The 25,460-nt window shown below is 38.9% G+C and overlaps 1 protein-coding gene, 1 long non-coding RNA gene and 1 pseudogene across 6 annotated transcripts in view; 1 reads left to right on the forward strand and 2 right to left on the reverse strand.

Annotated features, from left to right (window-relative positions):
* The window catches only part of Lmpt (four and a half LIM domains protein limpet), a 113,467-nt gene that overhangs the window by 53,097 nt on the left and 34,910 nt on the right, over positions 1-25,460 (reverse strand). For 2 of the 5 annotated variants that reach the window (XM_077418553.1, XM_077418550.1), the window contains exon 2: positions 22,828-22,913. In XM_077418553.1, the coding sequence (XP_077274679.1) occupies positions 22,828-22,913 (86 nt within the window). Of the gene's footprint in view, positions 1-3,555; positions 3,913-6,792; positions 6,813-9,236; positions 9,341-22,827; positions 22,914-25,460 lie in introns of those variants that run through there. The other 3 variants (XM_077418554.1, XM_077418555.1, XM_077418552.1) reach the window with 3 other exon arrangements.
* Positions 3,556-5,904, reverse strand: LOC143904165 (uncharacterized; annotated as a pseudogene).
* On the forward strand, positions 5,944-15,249 carry LOC143904166 (uncharacterized). Its single transcript, XR_013258862.1, has 3 exons — positions 5,944-6,097; positions 14,190-14,480; positions 14,810-15,249. It is a non-coding gene; the product is annotated as an uncharacterized LOC143904166 (long non-coding RNA).

Below are 25,460 nucleotides of genomic sequence, written 5' to 3' on the forward strand. Positions count from 1 at the left end.
TTCAAAAATTCGTATGATTTCGTCTTTAAAAAACATAAAATAATTTCATCTAAATAATACATCATCTTAAGATTTATTTGTAATGGCTGCAAATTTGAGTTTGAGTTATTAACATAGTATTTCCAATTAGCTTGATTTATGTCACTATAATTTCGCAAACACTTCTCCGTTTTCCATGATTCGAGATTTAGTCCCGAAAATTTTCCGCTGCTCGGCTGTTTATTGTTTTTCTAGATGGTACCTCAATGGAGAGAATAACGAGCTTCGACAGAGTCGAGACGTCAAGAGAGTCGAATCGCGATCTATAGAGAACCGGGCTTGCCGGACAGATCACCTTGGCAATGAGTCCGTAACTTATTCTGGTTCAAAAATGCACAAAGATTTATCTTCCGAGATTTTGACATCGCGCGTGTGTGGTAGGCGGCTAACTTTTCGAGTAAGACTTGAAACATCTGGCGCGTGCGACTTTGTTGAAATGGACCCTCCTCCTTTTAAATAGCGGCTTAATTACTAATTAACCGCTCTATTTAGCGGCACAGCGTTGTAACGATGTAGTCTGTTATTCTTGTTCATGACTCACAGAAACATATTTATAATTTTACGTTCGACATGCTTCTTGTGTAGGTAAAACTGCGAGGGTTTGTTTAAGATGAGTTTAACTTTAACATATCCGTGTATGTATAGGTATATGTATGTATGTAAAAGAAAGTACACAGAAAATATGAAAATATTAATTAGGAAATATATGCTGCCTTATTATCTTTAATTTTGAAAAAAAATTATTACAAGATTATATTTTTACATATACACATACGCTTTGTTAAATGCAATTTAAAATAAATATTTTTTAATGCACTTTTTTTATGTATTTTATATATAAGTTGTCTCATCTGATTACATGTTTTCTTAATCTGATTACATGATGAATCTTAAAGTTCTCGTGACCGCGTACTTACGGTACTCAATATTCGATCCTCGAGCGTAGAACGAGACATTGTACACGCACGTTGCGCAACTTTAATGAGAATTATGCATGTTCGTCGATTTAAAAAAAACGATGCAATACGAAGTCTTATAAGGCCATCGATCGATCTTGTTATCGATCCACGTATTGATCCCGCAGGCACAGCTTATCATGGCGCACTGCATCGTGGAGGAACACTTATGAATTTGTACGCTTTTGAAACATGCCCACGAATAAGGTCGCGTTCGCGATTCATATTACGCAAATATGTATGCCCGAAAGGCTTAACGCGAGATTATATATATGCAGAGCCCGGGGCAGGCCGGTTTAAGACATTACGGAGCCTGTCGCTCCGAGAGAAGATTTAGGGGCGTCGCATGAAACGCCACACCATTAACATGTAAATAATTACGGAAGAAACATGAGAAGATACATATAGGAATGATTTTAATCGGATTTTAAGGGATTACGTCTCTTAAATAACGAACCTGAATAATGTTAAGGGACTCTTGTAATCGCTGAGAGTAACTTCGCGATCTTATTGAATATGCGATATTTGTTTGTAACTTTGCAATAGTAATGTATCCTTCGGTTTTTTTTTAATTCTGATATTGTATAGGAAGATATAGTACTTGCAATAAATTTACAGAAATATCTGTTTCATTGCACTTTTCATTAAATATAAATAAAGTTTATAAAGAAGCATGCAAAACTATTCATATCTTGAATGCCTTCCTAATAATGCTTGATGTATATATGCAAATATAGTTTATTATATTCTTATTTCTGTTATTAACAACATTAATAATTATTTTCTTTTACATCATACTTACACAGAAAGAACTGTTTTGCTGAAATATTTAAAAATTTAGCTAGATACAAATCCGAAAATAATTTTGTTGGATCATCAAAATAATTATGTAAGAACACTCAAACTGATTGCTAAAATGTCAACATTTTTTACAGCATTATCATCATACTTCAGCGACCTACTATAATTATTTTGATGATGCAACAAAATTATTTTCACATCTGTAAGTATATAGCTAAATTTTTAGATACTTTAGCAAAACTTCTTTCCATATATTTTTGCTGTGTTTTACTGCTACTTTTTTAAATTAATGTTCATGTGTATATTCAAAATATCTTTCTCGCCATATGGATCATTTTTTTCTGTATTAGCAATCTATATGTTAAATCGTCAAAGTAATAAATCAACCGTAATTTAAATAAAGCGTTCTTATGAATTTTGCTCTTAGTACGTGCTTATTACGGATCGAACGAAATAATTCGGCATGAATTCCATGAGGTTCCAACTTAACACGCTCGAGCAGAATACGACTCGTCCGTAATTCCCGTTCATCGAGAGCTCGCGAGTTTGTGATTTAACTCGACTATATACCGCGCGCGGCGATATCTCGCCCATCGCATCCTCCCACGAGTGATGCACGCTGAGCTGATCAAAGCGGTCCTTTGCGACGTCGTCCTAACGAAGACACGTGACGATGATTCCGTGTGAGAATTTATGATCGCTCATGCGGGTCTGCAATCAAGGGCCCGCGAACGGATTAGTCGCTCGACCGATGATCGTATGAATCCGACGAGCCGCGCATACGAGGAAGTACATTCTGAAAAAGCTCATCTTCCGCTACTGCCGTCGTCGATAAATCACACCGCGCGGACTTATGAACCGTGAAAAACGGACAGGTTACTGTCCCCCGGGTTTCTGCCGACGCGACGCCCCAGTATAACGAGGATGTTTCGTTAATGATCTCATTAAATCAACGAAAGGACGGCCGTCGGTCTCTATGCGCGAGCGATATCTCGTTCTCTCTCTCACGACGATAATTCATTCCGGGGACGGTCGCGCCGTCGCTGTCGTCGCCGCCGTCAACCGGCCCGGCAAATTATTACGCGACGTACTTAATTTGTTGCACATTCCGACTCTTATTGATCGTATAATTCGCGCGAGATCACGAGGGTTGGATTTATTTCAAGTAACTGTGCTGTACGCTGCTATTTCGCATAAATTTCTTTATAAGTAACCTTCACGTTTGTTTTATTAAAGTTCAACCACCCTTTCTCATCGTTCTTTTAATACCTATATTGATTAATTATAGATTTACGCGATATGTTGAACAAAAAGATTTTATATGATTTCATTACGTGTGAATGATCGTTTATCTTTATTTTAGAAAATTTATTTGACAAATTATATAAGATAATTTTCTTTGCGTAAAATATCCAAATGAATTAATAACTAATTATATAAGAATATATATGATGTAAATGTATGTGATGTAATGAAAAAATCCTGCGTTTGACTTGTTAATTACAAAAGTCGGTCCTCAGATAGTTTTATATTGAAATTAAGTTAATCATGTGTCAGTCAATACGATTAAGTAAATTTGCAGTAACATATTTTTCTATGTGCGTCCATCAACTCTCCTATTTGTATCTTGTCGATATCTCAATGTACTTTTATTAGCATGCACACTTTCATGCGACAGATTAAGTTGAGCAGCAACAAATCACGCACCTTATTCGTGCGCGCGCGATGCGCACGCCGATAAAAGAAAATAAATTCTTACACGTTACAATCGCTGCTGCATGGATCCTCGTAAGTGCGACGATCAGGTTCCGCGGCGTCCTGCGGCTCGATCGGAGGGGCGCCGATCGGCGATGCCCCTCCGACGATCAGGGAGGAAGATCTGCGAGGGCCGCGTCTTCTCATCGCGAAGTTCCGCTCGCGCGAGGGGAATCGCGGTGTTTTCTTCTTCATTTCCGTCACCTCTTTCACCAAGAGCCCATTGTCCCAAACCATTTTGCTAGCGATCCCGCCGAGGAACTTTAATCGCAGTCGGACAGAAATTCGCACAATTCGGTAAGGAGCGTTTTCTAACGCACGTTATTTGCGTCGATGAAAGGACACGGAGGATCGAAGCGGTAACGGCTGAGAAAGCGCGCGATGACACAGTTGTCTCGACCTTCTATCGGGTAAAACTGAAACCAAACCAAACGCGCGATTGCCTAAGGCTGTGGTAACAACACACTTTACCGAAATACACGTGACTTGGTAAATCGAGTTACGTTAACGCGATTATAAATCGATGGCGTTCGTCTTCGCCGTTAAGTTCGTTATGCTCGCGAGGATCATTGATTTGGAAAGTTAATTCTTTGAAAAGCTTGATTCCCCAGAGGTCTTTAATATTCAACGTTCAATCCATAAGCAAATCTTTTAGAAACTTCAGCTAATTTTCCTATGAAAAGATCGCTGAATTCATTCTAGTAACAGTTAATGTAATAAGAATCAAAACATCGTAAAAATATTCTTGCGTCACGTTATAACGCGACACAATTAGTCATATCCATGCATCCATCGAAAAAAAGAGTACGCATTTTTGCATCATTTAACAATTAATTATATGCCATGCAATCGCGTTTCCAATATTTCCATACTGATTGACGCAATCGATGAGTCACGTTTTTCTCAAACGTTTATCGCAAAAAAAATATGAGGACAGGGAAACAGAAATCGAGGAAATCATGTTATAGTAGAAATACTAAAATGTCTTCTCTATTCGTATTATTACGGCTCATCGTTTCTACGATTTCATAATCTACGAGCTCACATATCAATTAATAAAACATCGGAATTAAGAAACGAGATGTATTAGAAAGAAAAACTGCGTTACTATAACTGCGTATATCCTGAGAACATTAAGCAATGCAATTTAACTTCTCGAAATTTTTTTCCGTTTCCCTCTATAATATGATACATTATTATACACTACCATTAAGGGAATCGCATGACGCAATTCCGCTATGTACGCATTTAATTAATCGACGTATTATCGTGCATTTAATTAAGAAGAAGAGACACGATAATGAGCTTCACGCTCTGTGTAACGCAACCATCGTTGCATCGTTAAGTACAATTCTCCGTCCTGCGTCGATGCAATATATTTTTCAAGCCGCACAGCTTTTCACCGAAATCCAGCACCGTGTTGTACGTTACATTCGATTGCGTAATTTTTTAATGATTTTATAACGGATAACACATTCGGATTTTTACCAACGTTTTTCTCATATCGACGCTACGTCGCGCGCAATAAACTATAATCATTTTTTTTTTCTTATCTGATATCGATCGCGAAACCCAACGGCGTTCTTAGCAGTCGCGCTCAAATTGTGCGAGAATACGTTTCCTCTATCTCGGTGCAGAATCTTTCTTTCCGATCGCGCCTGCGAGTTCTACCGATTTATGCTAAACCGCCTTCCACGCTCATCCACGCACGAGTTTCGACTGACTCGTCCCCTGCGAAGCACACGGCAAAGCGACACGGTTTGGTCGCAGAAGAAGGCACGACGGCGACCTTCGAACGTTGGTTTTCATTACGACCATTGTCCTGGATAGCTCTCGTCCGCTTTATGTCACCCGTCTTCCGCACTGCTTCTCGATTGCAGCGAGCGGACACCGTCAGCCATGCCTCTCTCATGCGTCACTAACGTCACGTCGCGTGAATGGGCAAACGCAGTTTGCATATACCGTCTCGATTTTTGCATTATCTTTACGCGTATATATCTGAATAGATAAAAAATACGAACGCACACAAAATATGCAACATATATGAAAATGTAAAATGGATTGCGTGTGAGACCCGTGAACGCTTGATGCAATTTGGAGAAGCACCGACGACATGAATGACAGCTTAAAAGATTTGTGTGAAATAACTATAATTTGCTCGATACATACACATCGAGAATACGGCGAAAGAAAATGTTATAAGAACTCTTGACAGAGTTTCTCGAACAATTTGCGCGTTTGTTACATCGGTCGTAAATCATCCCGCGGATTATTCGAGGATCCCCGTACGTTCGCGACTGTTTCGCATTAAGTACGGCCACATTAGCCACGTCTGCGTTTATCTTTATTCGCGTGTTTCCTCGGCGCGCGCATCGAAATGACTTTCCATGAATCGCAGTTTCCAGCGAACTCGGCGCCATACGCGACGTTGTGCGTGCACCGATTATAGCAGTCCGGTAAAAAGCCGGGCGTTTTCCATTAGGCAAGCGAAGAGGAGACCTTTGTTACCCCCTGGCATTGAGTCGGACTTTGACACCGCGCGACCGGTAATGTCCTGAGATATTAACATAGACAATTACGCCGGGTAGATAATTACGCAGTACGCTAGGAGTAGGCTCGCACGTAACAGAAACAAATTTATGCGTTTTGTCAAAGTATTTATACTATAAATATCGTAGTAGCAGCCGTTCCGCGAAATTGTATCTGACGCGATCGTTGTGATCTTGATTTTTATCGAAAATAGTAATTTCGAATTATTTACCACCTGCAAAAACGTTTACGATCGAAATATGACGTAAATCGCCTACATCGCGTGATACGCGCGGCTCGTCATCGTTATCCTACGATGTTATGCACGCCACATAGCCACACGTTTATGTGAATTTAATGGCGAGGAGGAGTCTCGGCTAATTCGATTAACGAAAATAACGTTTCTTCTAGAATCCCTTTTCTTATTATAGTCTTCTATTTTTCTTAGTCTTATATTTTCTTAGTCTCTCAATTAGTTTCGTTCTTTCCTTTTGAGAATAGATAATCGTTCTAAATTAGATTAGTGATATGAGCTGTTTTAGTTCATTTCTCCTTTTATATTTTAAAAATAAATATCGGTGCGCGCGCGCGCGCGATATTTAATTAACATTGAATTTAAGATTGGGGACAACTGACAAAAGGACGCCATCGCCGCACCTGATGGGAGTATACGATTACCGTCACACATTTATCACAATGAATTCAAACGTACTTCATGTATGGACTATGGACTAGGTCAAACTCGCGGATTGGCTTGATGGACAATGAACTCCGAGGCACTCGCGAGGAAACTCGCACAATAACAACACGACGCGAAATACTCGGATGACGATCGCGTCGCGTTCGCTTCAGCACTGAATATACGACTGCCGGCGGTCGGAGATTCAGTCAGTGGCATCCAAGTCGATAAGGATTATCGCGAAGGAATGACCTCGTTATCTTAGGAATCCTCGACCGAAGAACGAGGGCGACAATCGGGACGGTCGACCGCGTTAATCATAAAGTAAATGTTGCAAACAAGAGCCTGCTGAGCGAGTATCTCCCGCGCCGTTTTACAGCCCTTTATCATCGCGCTGATGTTCTTGCCTCGTGAATTGGCGCAAAGTGTATCTCAATGAGATGCACGCGGCACACGGGGGACGCTCGTCATCTACGCGGAGATATTAATGCGGCCGTTTCTCAGTCGCAGTGCAGAGTAGACGAATAATTCGCGTGCGTTAGGTGCTCCGCGAAACTTCTGACAGCAGGATTTTATTATTCATCGTGTAATTCACGCGCGATGACTTTCCTGTGTGAATTTAATATACTGCTTTATTATACTACTTTGTTACGAGGAGTAACGTGATATTAAAATATATATACAAGTAGCCATTGTCTCCTTTTTGAAATTTGTCTTGATAATGCAGATTTAACTTGGAACTTCAATCTTTTATTCTTAATGTAACAAATTAATCAGTAATAAAATAATATTTTTTTTGCACATTACATTGACACTATTTTAATCTCGGAATATGCTGCTAACATCATTCAAACATCATTCCATATATGAATAAATGCGGATGTTTAGACTCCAGGTCGCTCCATGTACTTCAATATTCATTTCATCGATGTGTGCGAGGCATCTGAATTCCATTCTTCTATTTATAACAGGAATTATGTATATATCATCGCAGCTACTTTGCATTTCACGAAATGCACGAAATGCACGAAATGCATTTTGAAGTGCCATGTAAAACGGTCTCGCTAGCAGGTTTCTCAGACTGAGAATCCTTAGCAGCGAGACTGCTAACTGACTTATCGCGTTTTACTGTACAGGGGGACATTTAGTGCGGACCTCTTTCCGTCTCGGGGTAATAACTTAAGACGATTTACTCGTAGCATTTGAACTCGGTTCTCCACGGGGGTATAGTCATTTTATGCACTAGGCGTTATAAACTCATTGTCAGTGTTCGGAGCCTGCGTGCTTATCGAAAGAAAGATGATAATATTCGAAATATATATATATATCACGCACATGTAGATTTATATTACATAAAACAGGATTACACAGCACATTATGTCGAACGATTTCACGAGATCGCGCTGCGTAGCAACAGAAAATATTATCCGTATATACCCCCGGGTTTAGAAGAATTGCGCGAAATGCAGTTTCGGACAATGACGTGCGCTTGTCACAACAAGCTAGATGCACTTATTTACCCCGATCGTAAAGACGCGCGCTCGATCACGAGCGTGGCGCGATGCCAAGAGTCGCGCGAGTTCGAACGTGCGATGCCCGGTGTACCTATACGTGACCAGTCACACAGAAGCTAATCATGAGTTTTCGGTGTTTTACGAAAGCTAATGGTAGAGCGTTCATCTAAGGTTCACACAGCCAAGAAGGAATCAAGAAGTTTGCTTGTCTCTATATTCTCCATTAAGATGAAGTAGACGTTTTATTTCCCCATGAATAAATAAAATATATAAATTAATGTTAAGTAAGTAGTGCATTTTAAGATCTATTTTTTAAACATTTATTAATTTTTTTTTTAATATCAAGTTTTCATTTTTTATGAATACCGCGATTCGAGTACAAAATGTTTCAATTAAATATCAAATTTATTTGATAAAAAATTTCACATAATTATTATAACAATAAATATCTAATGAAGTAAAATGCTACTCTGTGTTATATAGAATTGCAGTATAATGTCGTGTGACATCTGTTGATATATATATTACGAAAGGGGTCTTAAAGCGAGCTGTTGATAGATGCATACATAAATCTTTTTACATCCGAACGCGCGTAATGACACGTGTGTAGAAATCAAGCGTCCGAGAATAAACCGCTACGAAAATGCTTTCCGAATTATCTTCGGGCAATACTTGCGAAATGTATTTCGACGAAAATACGAAAATAAGCAGACCTCCTAAATAGTTCATGCAAACTATCTAGACCCAGGATGTTTCAGATCTATCAGGTACATCTGCTCAGCTATATAAATCTTTTGCATTAAAGAGTTTCTATTAACGGAAAGTTGATGCAAAACCATCACTCGTTCCGATACCCCATTTTTCACAATCAATATTTTACATATTTTAATAATTCAATTAACGGTCGCATAAAAACTTAAAGATCGCGACACACTCTCGTTTTTATTTTCGAATATCACTCACCGCGCGTCATGACAAATTTCCTCCTCTCGATGCCTCTTGCTCTCAGGAATGTCGCTCGGGTGCCACGAATCCTCCCATTTGGCCCCCATCTCGGGTGCAGCGATTGAATAGCCCGCACGTGGTAACCACGTGGTGAAACGTGACAAGAATCGCGAAGGAGTTCACCGACCAAATTGCGAGTCACAGTCGATCGATTAAAACGACACAATGAATCCGATTGTGATTGCCGGACCGAAATAAGTAGAAACTAGGCTGCTCCAGTTGAAAATGATCGTCTCTATTCGTGAAAGCGACTTACGAACGCAGAGAAGCGTCGTTCGAGAAGGATTCACTTCCGATCATCCACGCTCTCTCTCTCACAAACTTGCAGCCTGCTCTTGAACACCCGTCCAATAACTTTATCGCCCAGGCTGTTTGTCCCGATAGCGGCAGACGACCGGTCGATCATACTCTAAATTTAGCGGTGGCGCGCAAGCGAGAGAGAGGGATAGTGACAGAAAGAGGAGAGTAACGCACGCATATATGCACGCACACGTCCGGAAGGGAAGACGCGATCGCACGCACTGAGAAGAGACGCGAAACGCGCGATGATGATTCGCTCCATACTCGTGCCTCGTCAGTGTCAGCTGATCGCGTCGATAGTTGACTTTCACGTCGGTGGATTTATCGATTTGTTCGGTAATAACCTTGTTGCTCCGACACGTAAACGTATACGTGTTCCTCTACCCGACCGATCGAATGATGCTCTTATTGTTAGTCATTTCGTGAATTCTCTGTCAGTGATTCGATACCGAATTATTTATTGTTGTCATATATAAAATCGGTAAAAGAAAGAAATGATATTTTTATTTCCAAGTTTTTATTCTAAATTTTCTATTTTTAATAAACAAATGTCCTAATAAATATCATTAATAAGCTTCAAATACTTGTAAATAAAAAACCGTATCAAATCGGATTTATATTTACGGGACATTTTCTATTTCATTTTATATCAGAAACATGCTCCTTCTGTTTTGTACAGTACGTCATGTAATACTTTGTATAAATATGTATACGTATAAATATATAATTTATATCACACATAATATTAATGAAGAATACTCATGAGGTCTCTTATATAGTTTAAAAAATAACACTATAATAACAAAAATAAAAGTAGAATAATATGTGTTATACGTGTACACACTTTCAACCGTGAAACCGGATATATTGGAATTCGGAGATTAAAATGTAAAATCGATTGCAAGAGATACATTGCAGAAGAAATTCGCAACGAAGTGCCGGCCGACAAAGCAACGTGTTTCCTACCACGGCTCGTGCATGCATGGATTGCGCATTACAAATTTCCGTGACGGCATACATATACGCGCTGTGTCTGTCGCGAATGAATGGACGCCCACGCCTGCGTCTATCTGCCTTTCAATTTATATAATAAAAGGAATTTATCGACGTCTGTCATGGATATTACCTAACATCAGTTATCCGATAATTTTAGACTTATCGAACGCGCGCATCGAACCCAGCGTTAAATATTTGTGATGCCTTCATATATTTCTGCCTTTCATGAAACCTTGATGATAAACCGGATATACTTTATTTACGTCGAATATTTTAAATTGTAATTTATACGTAGAAAATTATGCGGTGACGCAAGTACGCATTTCAATTAGGAATTTTATCTGACATAAAATAAAGTTCAGAATATGCAGGATCAAAGTACATTACCGCGGCGCGGGTACCAAAAAAATTCTAAAACGGAGAGTATCCCGGAATAAGTGAAAAGATAGTACGCGTCAGAAAGGATATATTGAAAGGATATATTGAAATCAAAAGATACTTGAATAAATCAAGACAACAGATTGCGATCTGGAGTGCGTTAGAGCGTTCGTTCTGATGGCGATGTACAAGTCTTTTCAATCATGCCGCATCACGGTCACCCCACTGAGCACCATCAAGGTTGATTTAATCATATTCTTCCGTCACTCTTAATTTTCGCTCCGCCTATTGTAGCATCGTGACATCCGTGAAATTTATGCTGTACGTTTACTTTTCAGCACTTCCGACGCCCGTCCGCGTTATAAATTCTTTGTGTGCGTTTCATATATATCGCCTCGAACACACGCTACATCATATTGAATCAAAATCGATCCGACAGAGGTTTCAGATAGAGATGTCGATAAAAAATGCTTTACCCTTTAAAATTATAAATATAAAAACATTTCCACGTTTATTGTTTCAAAAGTCAATGACCGAACGGCTTGACGAATCACACGAATATGCATTGTGAAGAGGAAGTTACCTTCGACAAGCTCACGATATTCTTAAGCGGAGAGACACGTGGCGGGCTTCATGCAAACTGAAGACGACACGCTTTTCGCGGGGAATTCTAAACTCCTTCGTGCTTCGCTCACCCACGCATTGCATTCTCATACGACGGCAAAGAAGCGAGGGGCAACGACGACGACGTGATTATGCGTATGCACTTCGCATGCAGGCAAACACGCATGCATACACAGCGTGTCGCGTGTCTACAGGACGGATACTGACACGTTGAAGTATATAATGCGATACGGCGAAAATGTGCGCACTTTGCAATGTATCAAAGCAAGTAGAGAGGCCTCGAAATAATCGTGCGACCGGCGAGTTCAACGTATTCTCGTTATTATGGCAAGCGCGTAGTTAATTTTACGACCATGTAACGTTCGATGTTTAAATTTTTTTTATTAAGATTAATCACGATACGAAAAGAGGGAATTTAAAATGCTGTATTCGATTTGTTAACTTGACGTAAGACGATAATTTCTCACAAAGAAGCTTTTAACTTCTTTTTTTATCCGAATGACGCGCGCATGGGTGTCGTCATAAATAAATCGTCGCATGACGTAAAGAAAATGCATTTCTCACAGGCAATATTGGATTGGTTTGTTTTTGGAGCGTCGGTATATAACTTTCAAAATCTCTATACGTTATACTCTAATAATTAACGACAAAGTTTAATTTTAAGTTTTTTTCATTGTGGTCCTCCGCACTTATTTACTTAATTTTAATTCGTATATTTTTCCATATCTTCTATCTAGAAAAGATATATTTACAGATTTTTTTTCAAGCCCGCTTCGGCTGCGATACTGTTTGGAGCAACACGAAATCGCTGCCAAGTCGCCGTCGCCGTTGCCTGAAATCGCGTCCAATATCCATCCGTCCGTCCGTCGGACATCGCTTGAAAGTTAAGAATTGTCCTGTTTATTCCACGTCCAAGTTGCCATTCGACGAGACTATTTTACACGGAACGCGCACATGTACCGCAATCTAAATTCGATACGATGCAATTTCGCCGGCAGAAATGGTCGTGAAGAAAATCGTAAATATAATCGCGCGCGGAGATCAAAGATCCGCGGCGATTATTACGAATCGTGATATTAAGAGGCGATCGAGCGAATGAGCCGAGCGAGCGAGCGAGCGAGCCGAGCGTAAAGTTAAGAGAGAGTCGATTATGTCTCTATTACACGACGCGCGGGTGCCCACGGAATTCGTGACGGGGTTATTAACGCCGAGCATTAGACGCAATAAATGGGCAGCCGCGTCGTGCCGCGATCTCCAGAAATAGTCTTCTTCCCGTAGCGAGAGATCGGTCGATTATATCGTCAGGCGGTTGATAAACGTACTTATCGGGGTCTCGTTCGCTTCGCTTCGTTCGTGCGATACCGCAACGGTATCTCGGCAATTTTTCCGCCTAAGGATGATAAGCGACGATATCTTTGACGTTAATTACACCTGGTACGTCGTGAATTACGCGATTTCGCTCGATCGCGGCTCTTATTTAAAGAGCGCGTATTCGCCGTAACGTGAGATTCGAACTGCTACGTTAATAATGATAGATAAAACTAGGGTAAAATTATTATGAGTAAAAGTTTCATCGTGAATCAATTGCTATAAACCTATAGACATACTTTTTTTTATGATTCCACTACTAACCTTTATCGTTAAATATCATAGCAATTGAATGTCATATATAAAATTGTTTAATACGTGTATAATATTGTTTAATTTAAATTTACGAAAGAACGCGCGAACTCTTATTATCTATTTACAACCGTGAGATTTAATTGAGTTTAATCGAGTTTGAAAGTTTTCCATTGACATTTTGATCAGCTAAAGAGAAATCGAATTGTAAATTAATCAGAATATATATCTACGAATATAAATATCACTATGTTATATCCATACGTGAAGTCCAAATTAAACGGATCGGAAATACTTATATCCGCGATTTCATAATATTCTCACGAACTTGTTGAAACTCAAGCCAGCTCGGCACGAACTCCAAACTTCGCCGAATGTGCTTCTTTACCCTATTCTCCGCAAAGACACGTTATTTATTTCGATAAATGCGAGCGGGAAGAGCGAGGGGCACATCCTCTCAACATCCCTGCACGTGAACCGTCGAGGAAGATGAAAGGGAAATAACTTGCGCGGCGCGAAAATACCGCGCGATCCTTGGAAAACTCTCTCAGATTTCGGTTTGTTTAGTAAATGCCTTGTAGCCTCATCGCTAAACGACTTAACCCTCTCTTTCCGCGGCAGCGGCCATGACGCCGGTAAAGTAATGCGGTAAGCACGATATTTACCAGAAATGTCGCTGACTACCCTTTCCTTGAAGCTCTCAAATTACACGGGCCAAGAACCGGCCTACGGAATTACGACCGGCCGCGCCCAGATTGCCCGTAAATCCGACGACCACGCTTTTAATTGTCCCATCTCATCCTTCAACCAACACAGACAGCCATATCGCGACACATTTTTAAACATATCGATTAACATTATAAGGAAATTTTCATTTTTGCTTCGTCCTCAAAGAATAACTCAATTGTTACATGTTCTTACGTTTATGATGAATTGATTTCCGAAAGAAGAAAAATGTTCATAGGGTCGATTAATATTTCATTCTTTTTGCAGGAGATCCGTCGCGTGGCATGTTTCCGCACAGCTGCAAATTAAAACGTCCCGCACGGTGATGACGTGCGTGCGCGACCACAAATCTAAAGTGTCCGACGCTGAGCCGAAGTAATTTGTCAATCTGACAGTGACACCTTCACACGTAACAACGTCGCGTTGCGATGTTGCGCATGGTTTCGACCCTTTGAAAACTCGACATTTCCGATGCGAGAAACACGCCGTTAGAAACAAATGTCGCGAAACTCGCGATCGTTAATAATCGAGATTCTTCTTTGAGCGAAGATGTCGGAGGTAAAGTGCATGGAGAATCTTGTGTCGCGTTGTTGTGCGTTAACTTACTACTTTCAACATAACATTCTTATATCGTGCGAGGTGTTATACAATCTGTTTAATTATTATTTGATTATAAATTAAAAATCGAGACAATTTACAGGTATCAATTATTATTCAATAGTACTATTGTGACATTAATAATTTTTTTATTACTTATGTAGATTTCTATTATTATGTAAAATACATTTGCAACATCAATGTCTTTGCAACAAAACAAAAGTTTATATTGAAAGAAATATAATTTCAATCTAGATATTCTGTAATAGTAAAATGTCTCACACTTTCAGGTAACTACCCGCACGATAACAAAAATATGTCAGAGTACAGGATGTGTGGGTACAGGAACATTTTCGTAAGTCCTACGGGTTCGTTTCACAAAGGCATTATTTTTCGTCCGACGATACGACAGTCGGCCGTGACTACGGAGTTAAAGTATAAAGGTGATCTCACTGTGCGTCGCGTGGGTGAACGGTATCCGAGACTCACACGCACCGCATCGCACACCTGCGCGTGACCGCCGCGCCGTGCAATAATTCTACTGGCTACAATTATTGCACGAACACCGTCGTTCCTCGAGACAAACGCACGGTGAATCCGCAAACCCGCAAGGAATCCGGAAAATAGAAGAATCGATGAAGATAATTAGTGTACGTTAGCAACGGGAATTTTCTTCAGTGATAAGTAAAACTAACTGTATAATAGCGAAAGTAATAAATACTTGTCTTTACACGTCCCTTCTGCTGCGATTTCCGTAAGATAACAGTAATAGCTAATACTACGCTATATCCCCATGTATAATATTTACATCATATTCGAGACACAGCTTATATATTTTTCCTGTACTTCTTAGGTATTTTACATTACAACTATATTAGCTGTATAAGTTACAGCTTTAAACCGTATTTGTTTGGTGCATGTAGGATAGATCATTGGGGAGAATATAGAATTCTCTCTCTCTCTCTTTCTCTCTCTCTCTCTCTCTCTCTCTCTCTCTCTCTCTCTCTCTCTCTCTCTTTCTCTCTCTCTCTTTCTCTCTCTCTCGGCCTTCGCGGCACTTAGCCATAAGTTCTCCAACGAAGAGTGCAGGGACGTCGTTACTGGTCCAAGACCGAGAATAGTATTTTATCGTAGCTTCGAAAGGAGGTAGGGTATCGTAAATCAGCGTTTAGTGCGTTTAAAAACGCGATAGGTGGCCGGATTTAAGAATAGCACGGGTCGAGAGAGTGCACGAGAGGCGCACATGCGCGCCGAACGAAATGCTCTCTCTCGCCTTAAATCGCGCGGAACCGCAAAGAACCGTCCGTCCCGGCGCATTTTCTGCATCCTGCCGCTCGAGAAACTGAATATATACATACATAATCCCGCGTCCGAGAACTGTATTTGTATACAACATTGATAAAGGTAAAGGCGAAGCAGACGCGGATGCGGATTTATGTCATATAAACGTGACCTGGTTCTCTCAAAAGTCAAATATATTATACGTGATATTTATCAAAAGCAAAAATGAACGGTAAAATACCAATTTCAAAATTTTGTGGCTTGATATTACAACACAAGAACAAACTAGGTAAAATTTAAAAAAGTTTTCTGACAATCTCACAAGCGTATTAATTTGAAAATATTGTTTTTAATATTGTTTAATATGCTACAAAAATCTTTCAATGGAGAATCCGAAAAATGAAATTAATACATTCTCAGCAGAATGCAGAATGCACAAATATCAGAATTACACAATAGAAAAAAAATGACTTAGATCTCTCTATTAGTATAGCACGAATTAGTATAGCGAGAGTAAAAACGTGCGTTGCGAATCGTGCTAAAACTTCGGGTCAACCATCGATCCATCGGTCCGTATCGAGTCTCCGTTAGATCGATATCATTTCCGCCTCGTCTGGAGAAAGATTGCCGTAGGAAGAACCGTTTAATTAGTTTCTGAGAGACTCAATATCACAGAATACGATCTTGCCATAGCTACGTTTAAAGATCTGAAATAGTTATACCCGTCCAGCTAGCCAAGAATGTTTGTTGAAAGGATTACCATGCAGAAATAACTGCATTGCTGGAATTCAATACAAAAATATTAAATTGAGTTATTATTATGAAGAAGACCCCATCGACGAGATGTGCACCATCGACAGACGTCAAATAATTTTAAAGCACTAGTTCAAAATTACGTTAAAGAATTAGCTTACATTTACTATGAGAAAGATTCTTGAAACAATTCTTTTTTTAATATGATTTTTCTGGAATACATTGTTTCGTATTCAAAAAATAACTATAATCAATCAGAAAACATACAAGTATCAGAACTTAATTTATGAGAATTATAAACATTTAATGACCAATGTCGAATATAAACGTGATTTATGCAGGAGAATGAAGAAAATACATTTTGAAAATAGATTTTATCTGTAAATAAAAATTTTTATAATCTATGCAATAAAAAAATGTACCTTGTAGGATGTTGCCAAGTTTAAAATAAAAAATTAATAAATTGATTTGGAACGGAAACTGGGCGGAAACGACATTTTGAAGATAATCGACGAAAACAGCCGTTAAATCACTCAATCCCCTTCAACTCGTGAACGTATAAAAGCTCATAAAAAGCGTATTAAATCCGCTCTTTTTCCCGGAGCAGGCATGCGAGCAAATGGATCTTAACGGTACGCGGTTGAGTTAACGTAGATAATAGCGGATTCAAAGATTGCTCGCGAAGCTTGTTATAGCGACGTGTGAGCATATGCGCGAAAGAATCCAAGCGAGGATGAAGATAGTAACAGAGTCAGTCTTTCCAGATAATTTCATCGATGTGAGATGCTTTCATAAAATGTATAGAATGTGAAATAAACAACCAACCAGGAAGTAATTTTTCATGAAAACGCAAATAAACGAAATTTTTTTCTTGATTGAGCGCATAAATTTTGAGATAAATAATTTCAATAATTTTGATTGAATCATTATTGCCAGAAGCTTTTCCTACATATTGAAGAATATTAATGTAGCCACGGAAAATTAGCAATACAAGTATCTAATGCCTAAATACATAACATAATGTCAAATTCTAAAGTCGTCTGTCACAAATGTTTTACTAATAATCAATAAATAATACATGTCTCAAAGTATATAGTGGATTGAATTAATATATAGTGATCTGCGAAAAAACATTTAATCCAAGACGTGCGGTACAAATATTATTTCAGACGATGGCTAGTTCATCGTCACGCACATACTTGCAATGCGTATTCAACTTTTGCCGTTTGGCAGATTAGGAATTCACCGAATGTAAGGCGATAGCGATGATCACGTCGCGTCAGCTGATCTCACCTGTTGCATTTTACGCGTAACACAATCTGCACACGCGGCAACGCTCTCGCACGCTAATTCTTTTCTTCACTCAGAGAAGTTACAATCTTCCTTCACTTATTATTAATCACTCATTAATTTTTAAATGTAAGCAGCAAATATTTCTCACATTCATAATGAGAATCACTCGCCTATAAGCCACTCACACATGATCTTCCTTTTCGATGTTACAATCAAACTTTCATATCCATCTCATCGCCTCCTAAATCGTCGAATTTTAATAATCGCGATCTTGTTATTTGTCTTTAAATCACTTATAGGTTCAACGAAATCCCGTGTCCTCGTTATTCACTTTGAAACCGTCTAATTTCGATTGTACAGAAACAAAGTTATCTTCCACGAGATACCATTCGCGCTCGCGCAGACAGCCGCGGTTTCGAAAGCGCCAGCGAGCCGACCTGAGAGCGGACGCGTGATCGGGCGGGAATTTGGAGCAAACGTGATCAACACGCCGGCGGCCCGGCGGCGCAGCACTGGCCGCAGCACGGGGATTGTCGCGGACGCGGCGCGATGCGGTGCGCGATGCGTCGCGACGGCGTTCGGCGACAGGTGCCGAAGTAGCGTGTCGTCGGTTTCGCACGTAACGCGGAATCGGGACGCGGTCGTGTGCCGACGCGCCCGCCAACCGGCCCCGCACTGGCCGCGACCGCATGTAACGCCGTCGAAGCACGTGCGCGGACCGCCGCCGAGCCGAGATCGACGAGAAAAGCCGCGATGCAGGCGAGAGCGAGCCGTGGCCCGCGTGAGAGTGACTCACGGGCCCGCGCCGCTGTCGCCGGCGCGTGTGCGAGACACACGCGGATTGCGGCGCACGGCCGGTGCGTGAACTTAGAAGTTGCGAGATCTTACAAAATTTGATTGTTTTATTTTAAAAATGAGACGAGAATGGGACTATCAGATTCTATCTAATACATCAAGATCCTCTCGTTTATATTCCCAAAATATTCTGTACAAAAGTCAGAAGAGAGAAGAGCAAAGTATAATTTGTATAAGTTTTATAAAAGAAAATGTTTAGACATTATAATTCGTTTTTTAGATTAAACATTGGTTACAGTACCAAAAAAGAACAGAGTATTTTTAAGTTTTTTGCTGATACAAAATTAGAATCGCAGTCTTTAAGCAATGATAGTTATATTACACACGCATCATGCACAAATAGATAAACTATATAGGGATTGGTGTACTATTTGATTTTGCTGTTGTGCAATGCTCATAGAAGAAAAAGTGTACCTACGCATAGGTGGCCAAGCAAGACGAGATGTGTGGCATATGCCATCGACATAGTACTGGACTGCGCTATCCGTATATCTAAACACTGTACCAAAATGGTCCACGTCGTAGAAAAGGATAGAGCGCATGTGCAGCCAATCTCTGACTCTTTTCAACCAATATTGCAATGTTGAATAGAAAGAGATAGATAATTGGCCGCACATGCACTCTATCCCTCTTTTATGACGCGGACCGATTTTCACGTGCTGCTATATGCGCGCAGTCCAGGTACTGTATGTCAATGGCACACGCATACACCAGTTTTATGTGTACGTTAATAAACAAATCTACATATAGGACGCAGTCATATACATCGCGGTTCATATATATGAAGAAAGTACGCGAAAGTACACCGATTTCCTATTTCCGGAGACATCGGTTACCATTTTATTAATAGCGGAAGCCAATTCCGAGATCACCGTTCGCTGAGTAACGCAACGGGATCACGAATAAATTTAGATACGCGTTGTAAATAAGCGTGTATCACTTTGAGGAATGATTATTTATGAGTTTTCAAAAGGTACACATCACCCATGCCCCCGCGGTTCACTGTCAGTCGCCTGTCGCGTCCGACAATCGCGCGCGAAGAGTTCGAAATAAACCGAGCCGAGATTTTTTCGACTTGAACGCTCCTTTGACGCGATACGAAAAGCAAAAATAGAGAGATAGGTACGCGAAAGAGTCGTTTAAAATTCGCTGCGCGTCCGATTCTTTCTGAAACGTCAAAAATTGATTCACTTCGTCATTGATGTAACAAATACAAAATTAAATTGCGACATGAAAATTCCACTTGCAGCCAGATCCTAGTATACGAATCTAATTGTAATCATCATTGCTATAAAGACTGCAATTCTAATATTATAGTAGAAAAATATTAAAAATATTAAAAATAAAATGCAATTTATACTGATGTCATCATTTTTATATATAGATTATTATAAAATTGCCAATATTATATTTCTTAAAAGTATTTAGTTTTAATCTAATTTTAACAGATATAAAAGAATTGTAATAATCTTTCTATAACGCGTAATGCACGTTCAATTACTGCAAAATGCGTATTAAGTTATGATGTCTTGACAAAGACATATCGTGGAAGAATTAGCTATCACCGCATTTGCTCTTGACAGGGTTTGATATGTTATAAATCTATAAATATCAACGGTCGTACTCAAGGAGGCGCCGGTCAAGATTCGAGCCAGAGCATTGCAGAGCCGCGTGCCAGATCTGGTGGCTGGCCGCGAAGGAGCTTTATTTCGAATCAGTATATAGCCACCGTAAATCAAACAGATTTTACGAACCGAACAACACAGATTGCCAGAGGACACTCGCATCAGTTTTACGCATGCAGTTTTATGCCCATATTATGGATGACAGTCGAAGATACATGCGAAGAATCCTGTCGGCGCGTAGCTTTATTGTGTTATTTATTTGCGTCCATTTGAGCAGAACTTGATTTAGAACGTAATAGTGATGATTTCAATTTATTTACTTATCTTACAGTTATATAAAGCATAAAGAAATATAGCATACTTACAAAGAGATAAGAAAAGAAAAGACATAAATTCTCTTTAAACCATCTGTTTTATAATATACACTGAAACGCGACGGTGTTATTTGACAAATCCGAGAATTGGAATAAAAAATGAGAGAAGAGAGAGATTTGATAATTAATATAGGAATTAATTAAATAGTAAATATACCTTATACTGATGAATAATAATTGCTTCTAATTTTTATATTCACATAATGCAAATTGTAGATATACATGGCTTTGATATTACTTTTATTAATTTTATTCTAATTTCATTCTTTATTTGACTTTTATCTTCTTTTATAATAACACTTTTCGCACAAAGCTTTGATATTCGAAAAAATTACGTAATATTCAAGGCACAAATATATAACGGTATACTATTATTTAATAAAAGATTGTCTAACAATATTCATTAACTAGTTATTCACGTAGGTGCATCTATCCTACGCTTAATGCAATCTTCGAGATGTACTGGTTTGCATTGCGCTACCGAAGAAGATAATCATGAATGGATTGCACGAGTCGGGAATTGTGCAACGGTTGCTTATTCTAAGTCAACGAGATCGGCAGTTATTAATCATTCGAGGCCGAGACGCGAGTGAAAGAGACGTCCCCGAAAGAGCACCGTACCGCCCATAAATGTCAACGATTTATTTTTACAACGTGCGCCCCGATCTCGAGCGTAATCGCGCCCGTGTTCTTCGCTTATGTCCGGGCCTGTTGTTTCTCTTCCTGTTTAACGAGACTAATTTTCAACGAGTGCAAAACGGCGAGTCGAGGATACAGCGGCACCGATTCATCATCAATTTTATGTTCTCTGTCGGACACGTTCGTCCTTTCTCCACTTTGGCTGACATTAACAAGTGTTTTTCGCGATAATTAAATAGCCCTGACTGTAATTTCTTTGAATCTCACTTTCTGTCACGTACTAAAAAAAGTTTTTTATGATCATGAATTTAATTTTAACATCAATTTGTATGTCTTCAACATTAAACAATTCATTATTAATCGAACTTATTATTTACGCTTTCCACGAAGCGACAAACGTTAAATTTTGAGTAATAACTTGTCATGGTATCTCAGATTTAAATTTTTAGTAACATAGTTGTTAGTCCTCTACATATATATATTATATTTATATATATATTTTTTCCAAACACTTAAAATAAAATTAATAATTATAATATGTAAATAATGTTTATTCGTTAAATAGAATTGATTATTCGAACAAACAGAAATTGATTAAAGCAATGCTTGCAATTATTTTAAAAAAATTAGGACATATATTTAATATCTCATATTTTTTATATATCAATTTTAAAGAATTAATCGCGATTCTTTTTAAATATTAGATTACTAGTAATCACAGACATTTATCTTCTCTCTTTGTTATAAAATAGAAATAAAATATTTTCGACATTCTTTTCAAGTCAAAATTATAACAAGAGCAGATACTGCTGTTATATATTTTTGGAAATCCGCAACGTATTTTTCTCAATTATTACAATCGTAATTAGCGCAATGCGGTGAAAAATTTGCGCGCTTTGACTTGTCCTTAGGCGGGATATAACTGTGAATCCATCTCCATGCCATAAATGCACTACATGACGCAGCGGGCCCGCCTTTCTCTTTGCAGCGGAGAGATGCTGGAAGGCGGCCCCACCTCCGCTCCCCAAAGCCTCAGGCAATTAATTCGCTATTACCGCATTACTGGGCCGTAAGTCACGGAGGGTAATTACCGAGCGGTAATTTCACCGCTGCTGGGTTACGCTGCCGGGGTAATGGATACGTCGCGCGGTCATTGGAACCTAACAGTTTCAGCATGATTCGGCAACCCGATTACGCGATCGGATTCTCGCCGATTTGATTCTGTTTCTCTCTATTCACCGCATGTCCGTGGATAATAACATTATTTGTACTATAATCAGAAGGCTTCGTCGTAGAAACTCTATTTCCGCAATCGTAATGGAAACAATTTTGACCATTTCACATTTCGACATTGCAGATAGACCAAAAAGCGAGGCCTATGTTTATGTACGACATGCTTACTCGTATTGACATAAGAAAGAATTATCTGATAATTACATTCAGCCATAGTTTCAATCTTTGTTTCTTTATTGCGCGAAAAAGACTCACCTCCAACTATGCGGTGAAAATCCGGAACATGCTTCTCCACACTGCAAACAGGGTTGCCCTTCTTCCACATCCGTAATGAGGACGCCCTAGAAAGCGAGTAAATTCGTTAATAAATAAACAAATGTGATAAACAAGTATGATAAATTAATAATGTAAGTTGATCTTAATTCTTAATCCTAATAATTCTTTTTATTTTATTTAAAGCAGGCACATGAACTTATGTTTTATCTATTCATTGATAGTCTGAGAAAAAGTTTCTATATATGCTCGATCATTCAAATATATACCCCGAAATATAATCTTAATATCTTATAATAAATGGTGCCTTTCATTAAATTAAAATCAATTATCTTTAAAAATGTTGGACTTAATGATCAATTTTAAAACATTTATAAATTAATAGCAAATATTAAAAAAGCTATCTACAATATCGGCAAATGAAATTCGTAGTAGATTATTCGTCTAAATGTCTGAACGTAAATGTCGTCCAAATTCCAATAAATGCAAACGTCCTCGATCGACGTGACCAATGAAATCACGTTAATTGCAGAACAGTGAAAGGTCTGGATCATTGTAAATGTCAACCGTTATGTGCGCGAGCGTTGGTTTATAAAACGCTCTTGATGACAATTCGATAAGCTAGTAAAAATATCGATTATTTCATTCATTGTGTGTCAAATGTACCAATATTACTAAATAATTTTTCTGTTTCAAAGTCGATTTCTTAGTATTGCAATCTAAAGCTTTTGCAGCATTGAGTTAAAGTCTATTACATTGTAAAAATTAATGTATTTTAATATGCAATGCATAAAATATTCAGAAAATAATACATTAAAAAAAAATATTTCAGAAGCAATCAGTGTTTTGCGCGGAACAATACGTTTTTTCTTTTACTGCCTTTGAAATATCGATAGCTAAGGTAATTCCACGTTAACGTCTAATTGTAAAGAAAAATATTGATGTTGGGAATATATTGAGTGTTAAAAGCGGAGTATTAGCACTTTGGTATTCTAAATTCTAACTCGCAAATCTTTTCCCGTGATGGCGAAGAAGAACAACACGGGAAAGTACGTCGTCGTTTTGTACATGCATGACGCTCGCTGACACGTGTGAATGGGGACAAGGTCCTCACGAAACGATAAACCACGTGCAATTGGGAAAAGTTTATAATTGCGCGAGCCTTGTTATGTCACTGTACGTACAAGGTGGTGTTTATCTCATTTGTAAGCGGACGATGAACCATTAATGAGCGCTCGTCGCTATATAATAATTGTCGACGTGTCGGCGAAGCTGACACGAAACATAACTGCGACTAAAAAATTTTATGTTTCTCCTTTTTTTAATTTTCTGCGTTCTTTGTCTTTGTTTTTACTAAAAGAGAAGGACTAATTAAACCCTCAAACTGTAAAAGAATAGGCCTTCAACTAAGAGAATATCGCTGTAAAAACCAAAGATTTCATATCAAGGATGTACTAAACCAGATAAATGGTATCCGGAAATTGGATGTCGAACGTAAAATGTTGCTCGGACTGTAAGTTAAGGAAGGAAGCTCTAAGCACATTTATTAACAGTTTCCACATTAGATAAATCGACGAACGGGCAGGATGTAATAGGTGTATTATACATTATCATCGAGCCCATTTACTGGCCGCTTCTAGTGCAATTATCACCTCGCATTATCGTCTTCGGTCAGGAAACATTAATAACACGTCGATTTCCTTGCACGCCCTGGAAGCCGAGATTACTCGGGCTCGAGCAACGTAAATTATGGATGTTTCACCGCGCGTTAGTCGCCGGCTACCATCGCGTTTTTAAAAACGTCCCAAGTATTTTTGACAGCGCGTTTTTTCCTAGCTCGCGCTCACATTCATCGATGATCACCGGGGAAATCAAATTAATGGGACGTCATAAATTTTTCGAAGAAGGTTACGTTTCACCGAAAAGGAGAACAGGCGGAACGACATATAAAATGCTAATATATTAAATATTATAATTTATATAGGCACTATATATTCACACAAAATGTAATTATTATAAATTAGAGAGAATTCATAATAAGTAGAATATTATGTAATCCGAGATATAATCTCAGGTTATAAAATGACGTAATTAATTTTTATTTTTATTTAATCCCGCAAAACAAGGGAAATGGGAAGATTAATACAATCATGTAGAGAGTAAAAAAACTTACTGATACATCATCACTCTTTTACGTAAATATCTCATACACACATAAGAATTATTTATTTCAATATATAAGTATTAAAAAGATTTAATAAGTATTAAAGATAAAAAATTTTTAATCTATCGGAAGGAACTTCTGACAAAATATGTGACTGCGAGTGGTTAAAGAATTGATGTCTGAGAGCGTAGATCATTAAAAAGGAACCGCTGAGTATCTATATTGTTTGCATCGGTCGAGAGATTCTTAGTCTTCTCGGTCTGTAGTCATCGGTTTGTCTACAAACGGAGAGGAGAAGAGAAAACCGCCGCGCTGGATGGAAGAAAGTGTCTGAAGCGCGTTGGATGCGTTCAAGAACCTTCCGGCCGGCGTATATGGTCGGTCCGCCCACGTGGGTCCGCTCACTGCCGGCCTCATCGCCAAATATCGAGTAGACACGCGTTGGAAAATG

Source organism: Temnothorax americanus, unplaced genomic scaffold, assembly GCF_048541705.1.
Source record: "Temnothorax americanus isolate GAGA-0224 unplaced genomic scaffold, ASM4854170v1 Scaffold5, whole genome shotgun sequence".
NCBI classification, from domain to species: Eukaryota; Metazoa; Arthropoda; class Insecta; order Hymenoptera; family Formicidae; genus Temnothorax; species Temnothorax americanus.